A 20,704-nucleotide genomic window follows, 5' to 3' on the forward strand; every position below is an offset into this window, starting at 1 on the left:
CTTCTTCTCTTCCCGTGCACCCATCCCCTGCTCCCTAATTTATCTGTTTTTTAGCCATTGGTATCGCATATGCATACAAATGAATAACTACAAAAATACAGTCTGCTGAGTCTGGCAATGTTACCTAATGTATATGTTTCCAGAGTTTATCACTAGGTATTACAATACCAATCAGGGGCTCATCTCTTGGAAGGACTCACTCTCCTTCTCTCAGCAGTTGTTAATTGCTCTTCATCTAGGCATGGAGACACATGAGATTTCTTCATGCAGGTTGGGATATCACCTGCTGTTGAAATTGTGTAGGTCTTACTTAGGCAGCCATATTGTTGAGACTTGATGGGAACAGCTTCCCCATCATAGCTAGAAGGCACAATCGCATAGCAGACTTCCTGGTCCTCTGTCTCTTCCAATTTTCTACTCCCATCTTCTGTGGTGTTCTCAGAGCCATAGATACAGGAATTGTACTCTAGATGTACAAAATGGGGCTGAGTATCCCATGGTTTTCTGTTTTCTGCATTTTGATCAACTATGCCTTTCTGTAATGGTCTTTTTATTTTCCACAAAAAGAAACTTCTCTCTCTCTCTCTCTCTCTCTCTCTCTCTCTCTCTCTCTCTCTCTCTCTGGTTTTGCTTGTGTTTAGGACACACAGAAAGACAAAGATGAGACCACAGACATGTAAAGTTGCAGCACAGGAGTTAATATTCTTCACCTTCTTTGTCTCCTTCAGCACTATCTACCTTACCTCCTTATAATCCTTCTCCAGGACAGCCATGTCCTTCTGGGCCTCAGAGAACTCCCCCTCCTTTATGCTCTCACCCACATACCAGTGCACAAAGGCATGCTTGGCATACATCAGATCAAACTTGTGATCTAGGTGAGCCCAGGCCTCAGCAATGGCTGCAGTATTGTTTGGCATGTGCACAGCTCTCTGGACCCTGGCCAGGTCACCAATAAGTACCACAGTGGGAGATTGATAATTAATGCCAACCTTTAAGCCAGTGGGGCACCAGTCCACAAACTGGATGGTACTCTTAGTCTTGACGGTGTCAATGGCGGCAATAACATCCTTGGGAACCACATCACCATGGTATAGCAGGCAGCAAGCCATGTATTTACCATGGCGAGGGTCACATTTTGATTGGCTGGCTCAAGGCAGGTATTGGTGATTTCTGCTGCGGTAAGTTGCTCATGGTAGGCTTTCTCAGCAGAGATAACAGGGGCATAATTGGCCAGAGGGAAGTGGATATGACAGTAGGGTACCAGGTTGGTCTGGAATTCTGTCAGATCAACATTCAGGGCCCCACCAAATCTGAGGGAAGCAGTAATGGAAGGTACAATCTGGCTAATAAGGTGGTTAAGGGTTAGTGTAGGTTGGGCGCTCCACATCAAGGTTTCTATGACAGATGTCATAGATGGCCTCATTGTCTACCATGAAAGCACAATCAGAGTGCTTCAGGGAGGTGTGGGTGATGAGAATAGGATTGTAGGGCTCAACAACAGCAGTGGAAACCTGGGAGGCTGATTAAATGGAGAACTCCAGCTTGGATTTCTTTCCATAATCAACAGAGAGACGCTCCATCAGCAGGGAGGTGAACCCAGGGCCAGTTCCCTCACCAAAGCTGTGGAAAACCAAGAAGCCCTGGAGACCCATGCACTGGTCAGCCAACTTGTGAATTCTGTCCGAGACAAGGTCAATGATCTCCTTGCCAATGGTATAGTGACCATGGATATAGTTATTGTCAGCATCTTGAGGGATAAGCTATAGACTCATCCATGGCTATAAGAATAGGTACTTACGATGCCGTTCTATTGTTTTAGAAACTTATATTGTGGCAGCAGTAGGTTTTCTTCACAGGTCTCTGTCCTCTTCAGGCAAGGTGGCTCACTTTATATTATCACACATGAGTTTCTCCCTGCTGATCAGACTTTAAATTCAATTAGACCGCTGTTGGTCATCCCTAAGACGGATGTCCCACTAATTCCCCATCCTAGAAATGTTAGTCCAGTCACTGTTGTGGTTCATAGGTCTTACAGCTGGGTTGGTTTTCCCTTGGCAGCATGTACAAGAGTGAGTCCTCAGGACAGAGGCTTCCATATCAGGTTCTGATCCATTACTTGCAGTGCTGCATCAGAGGTGCATCATGTCTTCAGCAATGAAGCCTTAACTTTGAATTATGGAGATACCCAAGCTTAAAGGCATTTGGTTTTAGGAGTCTGTTTGACTCCTCTGACCATGAATGTGAAAGAGGGTTTCTCAGGCATGGTACTGAGGTTTTTCCTAGATAGTCCATGACTCTAGGATGAACATCATCACTTCACGATTTACAGATTCTTTAAATAGCAGGTTATAGTTAGAGAATGGAATGTGGAAAAGAGAGTTTTGAGGATGGTATAGATCAGATTTTAGAGATTAATTACTTAGCTTTTTTCTATCTGGTCTCACAAAGAAGAGGTCAGTGCAGAGTAGTGAGATCGCAGAACATTTGCTGAAAAGGCCACTCTTAGAGAAGATGCATGCTATTTGCTGACAAGAGAGTTTCTTAAAATAGAACCTAAAAATTAGACAAGATGATCTTCAAACAGCGTTGCAATCTGAAGCTTCTCCCCTAAAAAACTATTGAGCAAAAATGTGTTTCCTACAGACAGTTTAGTCCTAATGAGACAGAAAGAGCTAGACTCCCTAATAGGAATTTGTATATTTCCCAAAAGTGCAGTGATGTTCCTAAAAGCTGCTGCCCATGTATGACACATTGAAGCGTATTTCAGATATTTTAGGAGATGCTGCTGTCACCCACTTTGATACGTGTCTCAGAGGTTGAGAGGGTCTTTTGTCCACCAAATTACCCTGTGAGAACCCAGTGGAGACTCTGCCATCTGAAAGCTGTGCCACTTGGACATATGGACTCTGAAGTTATCAAAGCCCAAGGCACATGAAGTGGGTGAGAAGGACTATGTGTAGACGTCCTAGTCAGGCAGTGCCCATATCTTCCTCTCACAGTTCTTGAGTCAGTTTTTAAGCAATGGACCCAGCTTAACCATTTGGGAGATCAGAAAGCATAGAAAGCACGAGTTGTTTGATAACCTTCGCTTGAAACACTCTCCAGTCAAATAATTTTTTTCCTTTGTTAGTATGAAAGTAAGGGTGAAGTAGTGTCAGGAGAGTTGTATGGAAGGAGCTCTTAGGCAATAAAGGAATTTCAGGAGTGTGGAAGACACATTTCTCCCATCCAGTGTTTGATGATGACTGACATGGAGCCTGACTGTGCAAGTAGTGGAATAAAGAGGTATGCTCTGGAGGCTGCTTAGGGCTGAGCTGATCATAAGCTGAAGAAGTATTATGCTAAATGAATCATACTTACAGATGCTGAAGTTATCCCTAAATGACTTAAAATATATGCATCTGTGAATGTGGATTTTGTGCTAGAATATTTGTATTTAGATCATGCCTATTCTGGTATAAGTTTGTTGGGTCGTTGTATAAAGTTCCTTACCTTTACACGTCGGTAAGATGGAAATGACTATGCGTCATTCCTAGCAATGCTGCCGGGATTAAATGAATTGGAGAGATGCAAAGTGCTCATAAGACTTTGTGGTGTGTGTGGCCAGTACCATATAAGTACTTGCGGTTATTATCAGGACTGAACCATCACTGATAACCACTCGGTCTCCCACCAGTATCACTTCCACTACCATCTCCACACATTTGCTTCTATTATCCCTACAGTGACCACCACCAGCAGCACCACTTCCTCCTCCAGGGTGGATGCCTTCACAACCATCATCTGCCATGTTTCCACCTCCAGCACTCAAAATAGCAACAGCACCATTGCTATTCTGAATGTTTGAGTCATTGAGTGTGAGTGCAAGCCTCCATGACTACCAAGGGGCAATCATTAAGTCACAGACACCAGAATGGGTAAGATGACACGTGTAGGCACAAGACTCCAAAGAAGAAAAGACTTCCAGGTGAAGAGCAGATAACAAAAAATACAAGAGGATCTGGCACAGGCCTGGTTTTGAGGGCTGTGATATTGCAAGGAAGATAGCAGACAGTAAAAGCAGCAGTCTGTCTTACAGGAGACTGACATTGGTGTGTAGAGAGTGGGGAGGCAATGGTTAAGGAAGAGGTGGAGGATCCAGAGGTATCCTCTGTTCAAGGTACTGAATGCTGAAAATGAAGTATATGGGACGGGAAGAGCAAGACTGTTGAGGATTGGGCCAGACTGAGAAGGTAGAGGAAGGTATCAGCAGGTAGATAGAGATACAATTTAGAGAATGAATTTTTGCGGTGCTTGTATTTTTTTTTAGCAAAATAGAAAAGTATCTTGATGGGATTAGAACCAGAAGTGTCTTGGGGAAGATTTGTTCAGGACAGATGTCTTTATTAGTAAGTAGTAGTGCTTACTAAACAATCATGAGGATCTGTGTTCAAATCTCTAGCATTCAAGTTAAAAGTCATCTGTGGCTTCATATACCTGTAACCTCACCACTAGGGGATGTCAGTGGGCAGATCCTGAGAGACAGCAGGCTCCTGGTTCAGCAAGGAAGCCTGTTTGGGCAGGAAGTTGGAGAGTAGAGAGTAAGACTAAGCCACCCTAATTTCCTTTTCTGGTTTCTAAAAGTGCATACATGGGTATAGGCATGCTTCTCTCTCTCTCTCTCTCTCTCTCTCTCTCTCTCTCTCTCTCTCTCTCTCTCTCTCTCTCTCTCTCTCTCTCCCTCAATCCCTGCCTCCATCTGTCTGTCTGTCTGTCTTTATCTCTCTGTTCCTCTTCCTCTCCCTCCCTCCTCCTCCCTCCCCCGCCTCTCTCTGTCTGTCTGTCTCTGTCTCTTACACACACACACACACACACACACACACATACACACACACACAAACACACACACATCCCTCCCACTCACAAGGCTGATCAGTGCTGATCCTCACATATCTTTCTCCAGATCTTGACCAATGTGTAACTAGGACTTCTTGTGTGTTCTCTGCCTTGTTTGATGAGGTCACTATGAACCACTCGAGTCACATGACCTAGGAACACTAAATCAGCATTGCCTGGAGCCCCTTTTCTTCCTTCTCAGCTTTCACAAATTTAGTGCAAAGACTGGAGTATTTTCCTTTTGAATGTCCTGTTCTCACTGCCAACAAGATGGAGAACCTTCCAAGTCACCAGCCTTGGACATTTGTTCCTTCTAAGCTATCTCACTCAGCCCTGCCAGCCCCAGAGAAGCTCTGGAACAGAACAAGTCTTTGTAGGCAGTAGCCTCTTGTATAATATTTCCTTTACTCTGAGACAAAATGTGATTTTAGCACATTTTTTTTAACCTAACCCACCTATAAAGGTAGGATAGAATGAGCTAACTAATTCTTAAATTATTACCATTTTATGCAGTTTTTCTTCTATTAATGTTACTATCAGTCTGTAGAATTGCAGAAACTCTTGAAATATGGGGAAATTAATTGTAATGATATTTGAAATTCAAGTGAGATACCTACCCAGGTTGATTACGACATTTATTCCTACTGAAAATGTTGCAATTACCGTGAAATGTTGTAACCTATGATTTGCAGATTCTTCCCCACGGTGCTGCTCCTGCTGCCTTAATGACATCCATGCCCGTTGTCATAAAGGAAATTACTCAAATGAATTCGGGAAGAAAGTTAGAAGTGGCGAGTACAAATGAATTGCGGGTGGTAAAGGAAGCCAGGTCTCCCTTTCTGCCTCTTAATGGGACACACACTCGAGGGAACAACTGTTGTTTACCTCATTAAGATAAACAGGGAATGGCTTCTATGATGCATTGCACAAAGATGCATTTTAAAGTGTTGGCCTATCTTGACGATACCATGAGTTTACTTATATAAATAAAAACCATGTCTTATACAGTATCTATTGAAATTGTAGCCTGATCGTAACGGAAGCCTGTTAAGCTTTATTCCTTAGATGGTTTTGAATTCTTTACAATTGGTGATGAACATAGCTGCAGGTGGAAGGTGGCCGTAGTGTCATCTTTCACAGCTCTGTGAATTCGAATCATTCATTTGTCTTCACGTCATTAATGTGAAGGAGAAAGAATAATCTGAAAAGTTTATGGGTCAGAGCTCAATGGAAATTACAATGAAATTACTGCTTGTTTTTCTGAGTGAGCTCCATTTACAGGGCTGAATCAAACCTCTATTGAAGGGTTGTTTTAACGTTATGTTTTTCAGGCATCATGGGTTTCTAGTACCCTGGGCTTCTGGTTTACTGAACTTCTAGAAAGAAACTGCCAGTTCACATCCTGGGTTTCCAACGGTAGACCCCACTGCTTTTGGATGACAGGTTTCTTTAACCCCCAGGGATTCTTAACTGCAATGCGACAGGTAATAGCTTTCACTTGGGCTCATTGTGTTACTGTGATTTCTCTCTACAACCTTCTCTTATTTCATGATGGCTTTGAAGAATATAATGAGACAGAGAATGACTACTTCTGTTTGGTACTGGCAGCCACCTTGTTGCGATGATAAATATTGCTATTTACTCCCAGCCTGCAAGGACTTATTTATTATTATTTATTTATTTCTATGTTGATTTGATTTTATAGCTTTGCCCTTTAAAGTACACATGGTTGAATTAGAATGTGAGCATTTTTTTAAATGAGAGAATCTTTTAAATTCTTTAATTTAATTCCTTTGAATGAGGATCATGTGGAATAGCTTGATCTTCATTTTGCTCGTCCTATTGAGAAAAGCTTGTAATTATTCCCTATCTCTTTTTGCTCACTTGAATAGGAAATAACTCGAGCCAACAAAGGATGGGCTTTGGACAATATGGTTCTTTGCAATGAAGTCACCAAATTTATGAAGGACGACATTTCTGCTCCTCCTACAGAAGGGGTCTATGTCTATGGCTTATATCTTGAGGGTGCTGGCTGGGACAAAAGGAACATGAAACTCATTGAATCCAAACCCAAAGTGCTTTTTGAGTTGATGCCTGTCATAAGGATTTTTGCAGAAAACAATAGTAAGTTGTCTTGCATCTTCAAAAAGGATCAGTATCACAGGGTTGGCTGATGTTATACATACAGTCTCATTATTTTGCTATCAGGCAGTAGGGACTTACTATGCCAACCAGTTCCATATTCATACCTCTGCATAATGAATACCTACAGATTTTCAGACCTTTTCTTGGGTGCTACTATATAGACAATAGTAAATTCTTGTCTGTCTGGTAAAGCAGATAGCATATGCATGATAGATATAGTTTTACCAATGAGATCAGAAAAAAAACACATGGAGTGAAGAAGTATAACTATGGAACTAAAAGAACAGGAACTGAGCATCATGAGTTCTTGGACCTGGCCTGATATTGAGGAATGGACAGGAGGAAGGAGTGAGGCAAGTAATAATAGTTTTTTGTTTGTTTGTTGTTGGTTTTATATTTTAATTAATTAATTAATTAATTAGTACACAGGACTCACCAGGAAGTGTAGCTCTACTAGTTTTGAGTGTGAGTCAGGATGTGAAATCTAAATGGGTGTCTGGAGGAATTTGGCCTAATCATATAGCTAAATGTAAAATGCTGGGTACCTATTTTATTCACTAGAAAAATACCATTTCAATGGAGCACTCATTTACTCTACATTATCAAAGTTCTACTTCAGAAATCTAAAACCGCATCGAGTGTTTCCCACTGTGACCTCACATTTTCTTGAGACTTTTTCTGTACCCATCCAGCTGTCTTCCAGCTAACCTCCTTCCTATTCCCTCCAGGGAACTGGGTTCCTTTGTGAACATGACCTAGAAGCTCCAGAGACAGGCATGATGATTGTTTTCCAGGAAGAAGTGGTTTAATGATATAAGTGCCTTTTTCTTTGGATAAATAAAGGAACAGTAACATATCTTTGAAGGTTGATGGTATTATAATCCCATGGATAAGTATCACACTAGAAAACTTGGCTCAGGCAGAAAAGGTTGTGAGCTACATTTTTCTTTTCCGTGTGTGTGTGTGTGTGTGTGTGTGTGTGTGTGTGTGTGTGTGTGTGTGTGTACAGGTGTGCACACACACTGCGGATTGAATTCAAGGTCTCCCACAGACAAGGTAAATGTTGATCTTGAATTTGCAATTCTCTTCCTTCAGCCTCCCAAGTCTAGGCATGGGTTAAATATTTACTTTTTAATACTTATTTATGTGTATGAACATTTTGTCTTTATGTATGTTTGTGCATTACATGTATGCCTGGGACCAGAAGATGGGTCTGGATGCCCTCCAACTGGGTCATAGACAGTTGTAAATTGTCATGTACATGCTACGAAAGAAATCATATTCTCTGCAAGAAAAGCAAGTGCTTTGCTTTCTCTGCAGCACCTAAATATTTCTAACAAACAAAAACTTGCTCGTTGTTTAACGTATATTGCTTACAACCTTACAGACTAGTAGACAAAGAAAATTATGAACCAGATATTGCCCATAGTTTAGTGAGCAAAATCAATAAAAACTAATGCTAAAATACAATTGGAAAATATTATGATATAGGTGTGTTCAGAATGCTTAGGAAACAGAAGGGAAACAAGTATGAGTGAGGGCTTAGATTAGACAGACTCATTCTGAGATATGGACAAGAATGAGTGTGGCTTGGAGCTGAAGAAAAATTTTTCTTGGCAGAGGGAAAATAGCATGAGCTCACCAAAGCATTCAGTGACTGTCTACCTGATTCTTGCCAACTGCCAAATGCGGTTAAAGTTGCAAAATCAGAGACCAGACAAGATGCCCATTCTTGTGGCTCCGTTTGCCATGCTGTAGTAGATATAAGAAGCAACTATTAACAGGTGCAGTGCAGCAGGTGTTCATTATAATTGATTCAGATTTCTGTTGAATAAACGGTTCATCAACCCCCCCTCACAAAAAAATGAAGCAACTATCTTCAGGTCTTGTTACTTGCATATTTGGTGTTTATATTAAAGTTTATCCATAATGCTGATGTCAGTGCTTGCAGTCATCCCTAGATGTGCACAGAGAAGAACAATATTGGAGCCGCCTAATAAATACCTTGATTCTGAGGTGAGGCTGAATATAGGAATGCTCTGCCTCTTGGTTTGAGCCATTATAGCATAAACAAATGCCATTTACAGGGTCCATTTTCTGTTATGCTTTTTTCTATATATTTATATCTAATATTTTATGTATAACTTACATAAATACACATGTTTGCATACATTTATATGTTATATAAAGTATATAGAAGACAGAAAATATTATGCATGATAAAGCATATTATATGATTTATTTTTCTGTTTAATATTACTCTTTGCCACTATAGTACTTAAAAATTTACCTTTCTAAGGATAGAAAGTCCCTATAGCATAACTTATGGAGACAAGGCATATATTAGATAAACTTCCTTTAGGTGTATGTTATAGTGCTGGCAATCTTGAATGTTAATGGATATCAGGATACATATAAAAGGTGCTATCAAACATAAACAAACATAAACAAGGTTATATATTGATTGATTGACAATGAATGTGATATTCTCAGAGGTTCGCAGGAAGTTAACCTGACATCTCCCAAAGGATCTCAGCATCTGTTAATCTGTATTGATGATGGTTTTAAATGAGGTGATGATGGAGAACTGAGAGAGCATGTGGAAGTATCAGACAGCATGTACAGGTGTCAGAGTCCTTGTTCATCTAAGGAAAGCACACATATACATGTACGTATGGTTGAGCATGAGATAATTTAAGAGTTCAGAAAGGAGGGAAAACTTCACTGAGTCTCAGAGACCAATCAGGCCTGCTGCCATCCAGCAACAAAGGGAAGTATGCAGAAGTAAGCAGAGGTAGCATTGGCTATGCCTTGTATGAGGAACAGAAAGATGTGTGTGTAGATAGTTGGGAAAGGTGGTGAAGGTGTGGGAAGAACTCAGTGTGTGCATGAGTATGCACACACAGTGAGGACACAAGGAACAGAACTCCTGTGTGCTGTAGGTGACAGATATGGGATCAGTGGGCAAAGGAGAGGGTGTCCAGCTATGAAGGGTGTGGTTGACTTCCAGATTTGGGATTCTTTTGGGTGTGTGAGTGTCATGACTGTAATTTCCTTATGGATAATTTCTCTGAAAAATATCCCCAGGCTGGAGAAGAAGAGGTTGTGTGAGAGAGGAAAGAAGAAGACTAGGAAGGGGTAATAGTGCACCTTGGCAGGTTACAGGAAAACAGAAGATGAATTATTAAGAGTAAGGTGGAAACCTGTAGAGATAAGACAGAGGGACATGTGTTCTTAGAATGACTGGTGGAGGAAGGGAGGGAGTTGAGAACTACTCCATGGTTTGGGGCATCAGTTGCTGTGCACTGTGAATGATTAGTTACTTTATGTTGCTATACCATCATACCCTGCTCAAAAGTAACTGAAGGAAGAAAGCATTTATTTTTAATTTGTAGTTCTTGAGGAATAGACTTGATAATGGTGGGGAAGCCATGGAAGCAGGAGCATGGGGCCAGTCTGGCAGTTAGGCAGAGAGGAAGCGGATTGCATTTCACCTGCACATGTTGGGGAGGGAGAGGGGGAGGGAGAAGGAGAGGGAGAAGGAGAAGGAGAGGGAAAGAGAGAGGGAGCGGGAGAGGGTGAGGGAGAGGGAGAGGGAGAGGGAGAGGGAGGGAGACACAGAGAGAAAGAGGGAGAGAGATACAGAGACAGATTCATAGAGACAGACAAAGACAAAGAGAGCTAGAGAGAAAGGGAAAGGCAGAGAGTCAGAGGTGGGGGGAAGAGAGCGGGAGAGGGACAGACATACAGAGAGAAAGAGGGAGAGAGATACAGAAACAGACACACAAAGACAGACACACAGAGACAAACAGAGAAACAGAGAAAGACAGAGAGCTAGAAAGAGAAAGGCAGAGAGAGAGAATGAGGTGGGGGGGAGAGAGAGAGAGAGAGAGAGAGAGAGAGAGAGAGAGAGAGAGAGAGAGACAAACAGAAACAGAAAGACAAAGAATCAGAGAAAGAGAGATAGGCAGGGAGAGGGAAACTCATCTGGGGTTTCTTCTCTTCATGAATAGATACAGCCCATAAATGCTTGTGGCCAGTCCCAAATGACACACTTCCAAAGATTCTATCTCTTTCAGGTTCCATAACCTCCCTAAACAGCACCATCAATCGGGGACCAAGTATTTGAATACATGTCTTAATGGAGCAATTTCTTGTTCAAGTCACCATGGTGAGCCTGGGTAGATAGAGTCCCTCAAGCAGAAGGTCTAAGCTCCAGAAGTGCAGAGAAATGATGTCACAGAATGGACAGCTGTGGTCCATGGCAGAAAATGTTTCTGGCATGTGTGTTCTAAGATCTGCCTGCGTTGGACTTATGCCAGGTTTGAGAGAGAGAGAGAGAGAGAAGCATAGTTCCAGCTGTGCCACAACCCTGTTGGGTTTCAGTATATATCACCATTCTAGAGCACTGTGACCTATCAATAATTTAACTCTGATTACAAAGGGCTGGGGTAGGTATAAGAAATATGAGCCTACACATTATTGCAGGATGTTGAAGCAAAACAAAGGCCAGCAGGATCATAGCACGACTTCTTGCAGTGGTCAAGAGGGCAAAGAAGAACAGTACTAGGGAACCTTCAGCATCTCAATATTTTCAGGTACAAGAAAGCTTAGTTCTCCTCTGTCTACTCCTGAACTCTGGATTAAGGCCCAGAGTTAAGGCTGCAGAGTTTGGAATGATCTTGGAGATCTCAGTGCAAATCCATTTCTTGTTGACTAGAGAAGCTAGATAAGGAAGAGGAAGAGGAGGAAGAGGAGGAGGAGAAGGAGGAGGTCATTCTAAGAGTCTATACACAAGGTTTTAAAAGCCTGATATGGAGGAGCCACTATATATTCAGTATAGTTGGTTTCTGTAATGTTTAAGCTGTAACTGTAACAGTAATAACATTAAAGAAAAATCTCAAGAAAGTCCAGCTTTCCTTTGTAATTTGTAGTATATACCAGTCACCCTCAGAACAATGCTGGGTATCATGAACTGGATGAAGTTTTCTAGAAAGCATTTAGCTTGGGGAGTTCCTGTGAAATTAGCTGTGGATTTCCTCTGGAAGAATTGGTGCTGAAGGCATGAGGCAGGAGCTGAGCTCCACTGAGGGATGTGCGGGCTACCAGCACACGGCTTGCACAAGTGTCACTCTGGATTTTGTGGCTGAACTTTCCTTATGACTGGAAGGGCTGAGACAAGATTCAACTGAGGCTTTGGGAAAGTCAGTTTTTAGACTATTGGTGTGAAATCCTGGGGCAGGAGTTATTTTATAGAATTATTAATGACATATTCCTTTTACCCAAAATATGTCCTTGAAAATTTGCCTCATCTTATCACCGTATTGTCAAAGTGCTGTGAGAGTGTGTTCCACATAAAATAAAGAGATGACCTTCCCACAGTGAGCTGGGTGTTGCTTTGCTTTCCTTGTGACTAGACTGTAAAAGTCCAAGGCAATTCGGCATTGAACCTATCAGCATGGCCACAATACAGTCATAATTTCATAATAGAGGCAATTTTTCATCATTTAATAGCAGATTTTTATAGGGCAGCTGAGCCCACCCTGCTGGACCAGTCAGTGAGGAGACTCATTAGCTGCAGGTGAGGGTGGGCGACAAAAGAAGCAAATGGGAAAAAGAACTCTTTCAAGGCATGGAAAATAGAAGTGCAATTTAGTTCTTTATCCTTTCCTTGTTTTAGCAGACGTTGGTAGAAACTTGTTTTTCTTTGTGGTTGGAGACAGTGATATTTGCTAATGGAAGACGTAACACTGCTATTGCTGCTCTCATGCACAACATTTCACTTGATTTCTTTCTGGTAACTAAATAAGGTTCTAATTGAGATACAGAAGCGTGGCCTCGTCAACGACCAAAGGACACTCCAAATGTATCACTTTAAAATTAAAAAAAAATCTCAGTTAATAGATTTTGCACTGATATGGAAGGTGATTTATCACTTTAAAATAAAGTTGTTATTGAAGTACAGAAACAGGGCTGATTTATTTATTTTCAAAAGGAAGGTATCTGGATATTTGTTTTAATACTAAAATATGGGAATGGCGTATCTCTAAATTTAACAGTTCATGCTTATCATGTGGACATCACAGGGAAAACACTAAAGGTTTATGGGATTCTCAAAAATGGGAAATCTTTGTACATACAAATTCTAGATTCTCTACCTGCCTCTTCCCAGCTTCTTTTGAGAATAGCGGAGAAAATATACCACTCCATAGGATGACTCATCTGGGCAGAATACTGTGTCTAAACAAACTCCAGGGCTGTAACTAAAGAGAGCTGGAGGGAACAGAGGGGTTGGAATGTTTGGGGCGGGGGTCAAGGCATTGTCCTCTGAACACTCCACAGGGTGTGAGGGAGGTTTCAGCATTTCTGAAGATTGTGAGGTTATTTTGTGCCAGATATTTGTATTTCTCACAGCACGGCTTGACTCACTCTCATCCAAGACTGTGGAGGTAACTGTGTGAGATAGGGCAAGCTACATAAGACAGTTGGGAGGCAACTTCCCGACTCCTGGGGCCCCACAGTAGTTAATCCACTTCTAACTTACAAATCTAGAACTCTGTAGAGGAAATGGGGAGCATCAGTCTGGGGAGATTTTCTTAGCGAAAAGTAAAATTGAAAATATGTCTATGTCTGTAGGCATGCATCTGTGAGCATGAAGATGTTTGTATGAATATATGTATAGGTATGAATGTGCCTATATGTGTGTACATGAATATGCAGGCATGAATTTATGTGTGTACACACATATGTGTGCATGTAAGTGAGTGCAGGCATATGTATGCATGTGTGTGAATATGTGTATGCCTGGGGGAGTATGTGAATATGTGTGTGCATGTATATGAATACATGTATGTATGTGTTTGCATAAATGTGTGCATGTGCATGCCTGTGTAAACATATGAATATGTGTACATGCATGTCTGTGCACACATGTGTGTGTGCATGTGTGTGTGCATGTGTGAGCATGAGAATGTGTATACATGCATGTATGTGTAAGCATATGTATTTGAGGGAGACTGGAAAAAGTAAATGTCATGTATAACATCAAGTACTATATTTTAGTGGACATTCACAAAAATTTTCTTATTTAAACTTCACAACAAATCTGTAAATAGTTTTCCATTTACAGATGGGGAAACTGAGGTTTCAGGTTGTTGGATTTGCTGATGACTATGACTACCAAGCAGCAATGCCACTGTGGGATGCATGCAGATGCTCACCGCTTGGCTTTGGAATATGCTGCAAGTTGAACTGGGCTGTCTACTTCATTGTCACATCCTGCTGCAAAGATCAGGAGTCAGCCATACTTGGCACAAGACCAAAGTCAACCATACATGGCACAAGACCAGGAGTCAGTCATATATGGCATGATACCAACCATACATGGCACATGCCAAGTTTTGCAAAGATTAGGAGCCTAATAGGCTGTGGGCCTTCTGTCCCAGTTTGATTCTTAAGGTTTTATAGTCTTGGAGAAATATATTACTTCTTTAGGTTTCATCTTTCTAATCTGTAATGTAGGTAAAGGTCTTATACTTAATGACAGTGTCCACAACAGAGTTGTTTAAATACCTGAACTGACCATGTTGAGCATTCAGAAGCCACAAAATGAAATACTTTTATTAGTACTACTATCATTATTGCTTTAAATCACAGGATTTTAAGATGGGAAGAATGACATTTATGGAGCAAAATGGAAGGACATCCTTTAGAACCGGGAAGTTGGTTATTTTGGGTATTGGCAGAAACACACATGGTAAATGTGAATGAATGCATGAAACAGGTAAGGAAGTTAAGTGAGCAGAAAGCAGAATTTCTCTCACACAATTTATTGAGATACTCAGTGTGGAGTCCACACATTTTCATCCCCCACAATCTGTTTTCTGGAACCCTAAGCTTAAAACATATGTGGCTAAGTTGTTCTCCCTGAGCACTTATCTTCAAAGTTACTTGTCTAAGCAGGGGATTGAGTACACACAATCTGTTTGGTGGTGGGATTTTCACCATGAAATTATATTTGGGGTGACTTCTAATCCTGCCTCAGATGTTTGCTACATGCTGTGAGCATCTTCAGTTAAGAATCAATTAAAAATAAATAAAACTGAGTAAACATTTCAGAGAATGTTTTCCTCTGCTTATTAAAAAGGATTCTGTTATTTTATAATTTCAATTTATTTTGGAATTAGAATCCAAGTAGTCAAATATTGTACAAGGTATAATTGTTATAATCATCATTAGACTAAAAAGTAAGACTCTAATGGCTTACTTCAAGGTTTATAAAATGACTGTTAATCAAATTTACAACAAGAACAATTAGTTGTGTGTTTTGTGGTAGCTTGTAGGTTCTAGAATTAAAGGATTTAAATATATCAGTTAGTATAGTTAATATTTTGTGATTCATTGCCAGCCATTTACTTGATCAGAACTTCAGACATACTTACACACATACACACACACAGACACACACACAGACACACACACACAAACACACACACACACCCAGACACACACACATACATACACACACACAGACACACACACACAAACACACACACAAACACACACACACCCAGACACACACACACAAACACCCACACACACACACCCACACACACACACACACAGACACACACACCCAGACACACACACATACACACACAGACACACACACAAACACACACACACAAACACACACACAAGCACACACACACACCCAGACACACACACATACATACACACACAGACACACACACACACCCAGACACACACACCCAGACACACACACCCAGACACACACAGAGACACACACACACACAGACACACACACAGACACAGACACAGACACAGATACACACAGACACATAAGAGATACACACACAGACACACAGAGACACTCAGACACACACACAAACACACACAGACACATAGAGACACACACACAGAAACAAACACAGACACACACAAACACACACACACACACTCACACACAGAGACATTGCATTCTATATATTTTCTCAACTAGTGCTACTAGCATTATTCTAAGAATAACTGAAGAAGGAGCACCTAAGCTTGAGAATTATTGAGTACTATTCTATTGCTTATTTCTGATGAATGACTTTAAGAGATCAAATTCATAGTGAGCTGTTCAGTACTGTAGTAACTGAGACTTAGCTGTTACTGTTAGCACAAGGTCTTCCAGGCTTGACACCATATAAGCTTTTGCTTTGGATAATCCCATTGTAGTTTTTTATTCTCTGAATTATAGGTTGTTTGCAACATCCTGGCATCCTTTCACTAAATACTTGGCAAGTCCATAGTTGTGCTAAACCTAAATGTCCTCATATGTTCACTTGGGGTAGGATAACCACTGTTCTAAGTCACTACTTCAGAATATTTATTTTATATCAAGATATACATATGATATGATATGATTGATGTGATATAATAATATATTATACCCTTAGAGATAATTTATAGTGAATATTTTAAAACACACAGATAGCTGGATGAAGGTTCTATTCAGTTAAATAGTAAGATTTTACCTTGCTTGTATAATTTGTTACTAAAATCTGAACTACTCCAATGCATAGCTTCCTTAAGCTAATGGAGTAAGTCAAGTTTCACTTTTAGTGAAATGTGGTTCTTTCTCAGTAGTTCCAAGAGTCATACATAATGCTCCACATGCTTTCCAGAGTAGTGCAGGCATCAGTGTGTGTGTGTGTGTGTGTGTGTGTGTGTGTGTGTGTGTGTGTGTAACTTTTGTTTTGAAAGGTTTTATAGTCTCAAAGGGATCAGAAGAACACACTACTTCCTGAGATGGGCAATAGACAGATAGATATGAAGGTAAACTGCTGTGGGCAGAGTGCACTTCATAATGTGTGACCGGAATGTGATTTCCCAGGCTGCTCCTAGGTTTAATTAATATTTGTGAATTTTTAAAAAGAGGGCCTGCACAACTAGTGTAGGTTTTGTGTTCTTCAGACTTGGCTCTGTCTATGAACATGGGGTGTCCAAGACTGGAGGGAAGGAGCCGGTGCATGATTTATGGGGGAATCTTTGAGGAATGGGCAGGCACTAGAGCTGCATAGTTGGTTTTGGAAGTTGCATTAGCCCTGTACTCTACAAAAGAGAACAGAATCTCAGACTATGCTGTTTCCCAGTCCTCAAGGGAGAATTGAATCTCCTGGCCATGGCTGTTTCTCTCTTTCTCAGCTATTTTTAGGACTTTGCTTATAAAAGAAATTCATAACACTTTGTTTGGCTGGGGATATTCCCTTTCCTTTGGTTTAAGTATGATGAAAACTACATCACAGAAGGTTGAAAATGAGAATATAAATAATTGGTGAATGTGAAATAAAGGCAACACAATCAAAAGTGGGTGGGTCCTTGTGCCAAATACAAGCCCCACATGCTTCCTTCCTTGGATGCTTAGCTGTAGTTTACTTGTTTTGTCATTGGTGATCGACCCTTGCATTTGTCTGACAAACACTGATTTAAAAGCATGGTAAAGGAAGAGGAAATGGGTGCATAAGACTTGAGGGAGAGAGGTCAAGAGGAATGAGTAGAAAGGAATGCCAAATTCATATGTGGAGTGAAAGAGGAAGAAAACGAGTGGACATTGCTGTTGAGGTCATAGGTAAGAGACTAACAAGAGCAATAGGAGGCTAAATGTCTTTCTATAGCTGATGTGATAGTGCCTGCCACCTTCAGGGATGCTACAATTTCAATAGTTCTTCACTCTATCAACCTTGTCCAGCCTTGGAATGACCTCCAGAGTATACAAACTTAGCTTGTGTTCTGAGATGCTTCACTTAGAAATCAATCAAATTCCTTTCTGCTGTAAATTGTGTTTTGTAGCTGCAAGAGATCCTCGGTTGTACTGCTGTCCCATCTACAAGAAGCCAGTTCGAACAGACTTGAACTACATCGCTGCTGTGGACCTCAAGACAGCCCAGGCCCCTGAACACTGGATTCTCCGTGGGGTTGCCCTTCTCTGTGATGTCAAGTAACAGAAACACACGATCCAAAGTATTTTAATCTTAATTTCTCTGTCAGTGCTGGACATGCATAAATTAGACTGTGTTGTGTGCAATGAATGAGGTGACACAGCCCCATACACTTCCTTGGATGCTTAGCTGCATTTTACATGTTTTGTTATTAGCGATTGAATCCTGCATTTGTTTGAAAGATACTTAATGATTTCAAAACATAATGAACAACCTTCTAATGAATTGTGGGCATCAAACCTCTAATCATGTATTTTCTTTTTCTTTCTATCTGAAGTCTATGTTAAACAGATGCTATTGCCTCAAGGGTATTGTTTGTCTGTTAATGTGGTTCTGGTAGCAGCCAGGTTTTGTAAAGTAACATGGTAGACCTGTGTGAATTTTGTTTCTCTTACCTTTTCTTTCTGGCCAGGTCAGGACACTTATATTCAAGGCTTCAAGGAGCTAATCAATTTTACAAAATAACAGGAAATGGAAGATGGATTAAGATTGTAAAGAGGCAACTCAGGTGAACTTGTAGTGTAAACATGCAGAGCAACATTCAGTGTTGCTTATAATTAGTAAAGAAGATGAAGATTGATGTCTAACAAAAAGTGTGGGGTCTGTACCACTGATGTACTCACATGTTGTTAGAACAATATAAATTAATCCAATCTATCTGTAAAAGAATTTAAACAGAAAGAAACATAAAAAAAAACCCACGGGCTTAAATTCTTATTGCTGTATACCAAGGGGGTAAACATAGTGAAGGCAAATTTTATATATAAAGTTGTATTTAATAAAGGAAATAAGTGGACCTGCTCCACATGCTCAGCTGTAAAGCTATGCTAACAGAAACCAGGATGTCTTAGACAGCTGCTATTGGAGAGTTCATTCGAAGGAATGACAAGCAGACTAATATGTGAAACATCCCATTTACAAAGTATTGATCTTTCTGTGATCACAGCTACAAAGTGAGTTGAATGTGGACAAAAATTAAATAATAATACAAAAACTAAACATAGCAATTTGAAATGTAATGGCTGGAAGAATAGGGATGATCAAAGACCTACAAGGTGTGTGAGGCAATCCAAAAGGGTTTTTATTAACTAGAAAATTCTTCATTTATTTTGTTTTAAGTTTTGGGAACAAATGACCTTCTGCTTCTTCTACTATGTATTGACTAGGAAATATAATTGGCATTATGATTAGAATTATGTAGGTCTGGTTAGCTGTAGTTTCTTCTGAAGTAATGGGTTTTCTCTGTGTCCAGCAGGAGGGGAGGGTGTCTGTTCCCTACCACAAATAGGTCTCTGATCAGCATTGCTACTTTGTGCTCATTTGTGTTTAGTTCCTGTGACTCCTACTGATCGTGGATGACTATATCAGTTGATCCTTGAGAATTATTGCTGATTATTTCATTCTTAAAAACAGATAATACAAATTAGAATGTGATGCAAACTAATAAAAGATTGTTAGTAAATGACTAAATTGTGATTGTTTATTGTTTCTCTTGAAAGAGGGTAATTGCTACTGAGAAACTAGAAAAAATGCTGTCAAAACTATTCTATCAAATTTAAAATCTGTAATTCATATAACCTTAAGATGCAAACTGTTAGTATAGATTTGCAAGTTCCAGAGACACAAAGTAGAAAAGGACATAATACAAACAATTATAAAACGTTAGAAATGAACTTAATGTAGCCATGAAGCCAGGATGAGGCACAAGACCCCTTTCTGCTTGGCCATCTGGTCCCATCCCATATCTTCCTGCTGATGGGAAGGTGGTCAGCATTCTGAATCAGATTTCTGAGGGAGAGAAAAATGGCTGATTCTACTGATGACTTAGGATGCAGTATAAACTGCTGGACTGGGCCTGTGCCACTGCAGATGGGCTTTCCTACCCATCTGTCTCACCGATGAGTTATTTAAATTGTATTTATTTTATAACACCTATGTACTGGGTCCTCTGCCTCTCTGATGATACAATGGACCTATACTGTGTAGATTCAAGAAAACAAGCATTTAGGCATGCAGTTCTATATAATCTCAATTTGAGAGAGAGAGAAGCATATGTAGGGTGTGTAAAAAAAGTAATGTCAAGATTATAAAATAAGAGCTGTGAAGAAAAATACTGGAAATGCAGATCTGATTATCAAAGGTTATGGCAGAATTCTCATTATATCAAGGGTGAGTAAGCAGACATGATGCCATCATGTTCCTCTTTTTACAGTTTTGTTTTGTATTATTGGTTGGGACCAAGTGTCTTAGGAATGCTAGGCAAGTGATCTCCATGGTGTTGTGTCCTTAAACTCACTATTTGTTCTTTTTTTTTTTTTGCGTGATTCTTTTTTTTTTTATTAACTTGAGTATTTCTTATATACATTTCGAGTGTTATTCCCTTTCACGGTATCCGGGAAGACATCCTCCTCCCCCCTCCCCTTCCTTATGGGTGTTCCCCTCCCAACCCTCCCCCCATTGCCGCCCTCCCCCCACCAGTCTAGTTCACTGGGGGCTCAGTCTTAGCAGGACCCAGGGCTTCCCCTTCCACTGGTGCTCTTACTAGGAAATGCATTGCTACCTATGAGGTCAGAGTCCAGGGTCAGTCCATGTATAGTCTTTGGGTAGGGGCTTAGGCCCTGGAAGCTCTGGTTGCTTGGCATTGTTGTACATATGGAGTCTCGAGCCCCTTCAAGCTC

At 40.5% G+C, this 20,704-nt stretch overlaps 1 protein-coding gene and 1 pseudogene across 3 annotated transcripts in view; one reads left to right on the forward strand and one right to left on the reverse strand.

The window, feature by feature from the left end:
* The window catches only part of Dnah5 (dynein, axonemal, heavy chain 5), a 317,737-nt gene extending 298,241 nt beyond the window's left edge, over positions 1-19,496 (forward strand). For 2 of the 3 annotated variants that reach the window (XM_039103563.2, XM_063281529.1), the window contains 3 exons: positions 6,207-6,359; positions 6,768-6,999; positions 17,878-19,496. In XM_039103563.2, coding sequence (XP_038959491.1) covers positions 6,207-6,359; positions 6,768-6,999; positions 17,878-18,029 — 537 coding nt within the window. In that variant the 3' untranslated portion in view covers positions 18,030-19,496. The remainder of the gene's footprint in view (positions 1-6,206; positions 6,360-6,767; positions 7,000-17,877) is intronic. The other variant, NM_001419569.1, reaches the window with a different exon arrangement.
* tuba1c-ps4 (tubulin, alpha 1C, pseudogene 4) lies at positions 697-1,745 on the reverse strand (annotated as a pseudogene).
* Positions 19,497-20,704: the final 1,208 nt, after the last annotated feature.

Source organism: Rattus norvegicus, chromosome 2, assembly GCF_036323735.1.
Source record: "Rattus norvegicus strain BN/NHsdMcwi chromosome 2, GRCr8, whole genome shotgun sequence".
NCBI classification, from domain to species: domain Eukaryota; kingdom Metazoa; phylum Chordata; class Mammalia; order Rodentia; family Muridae; genus Rattus; species Rattus norvegicus.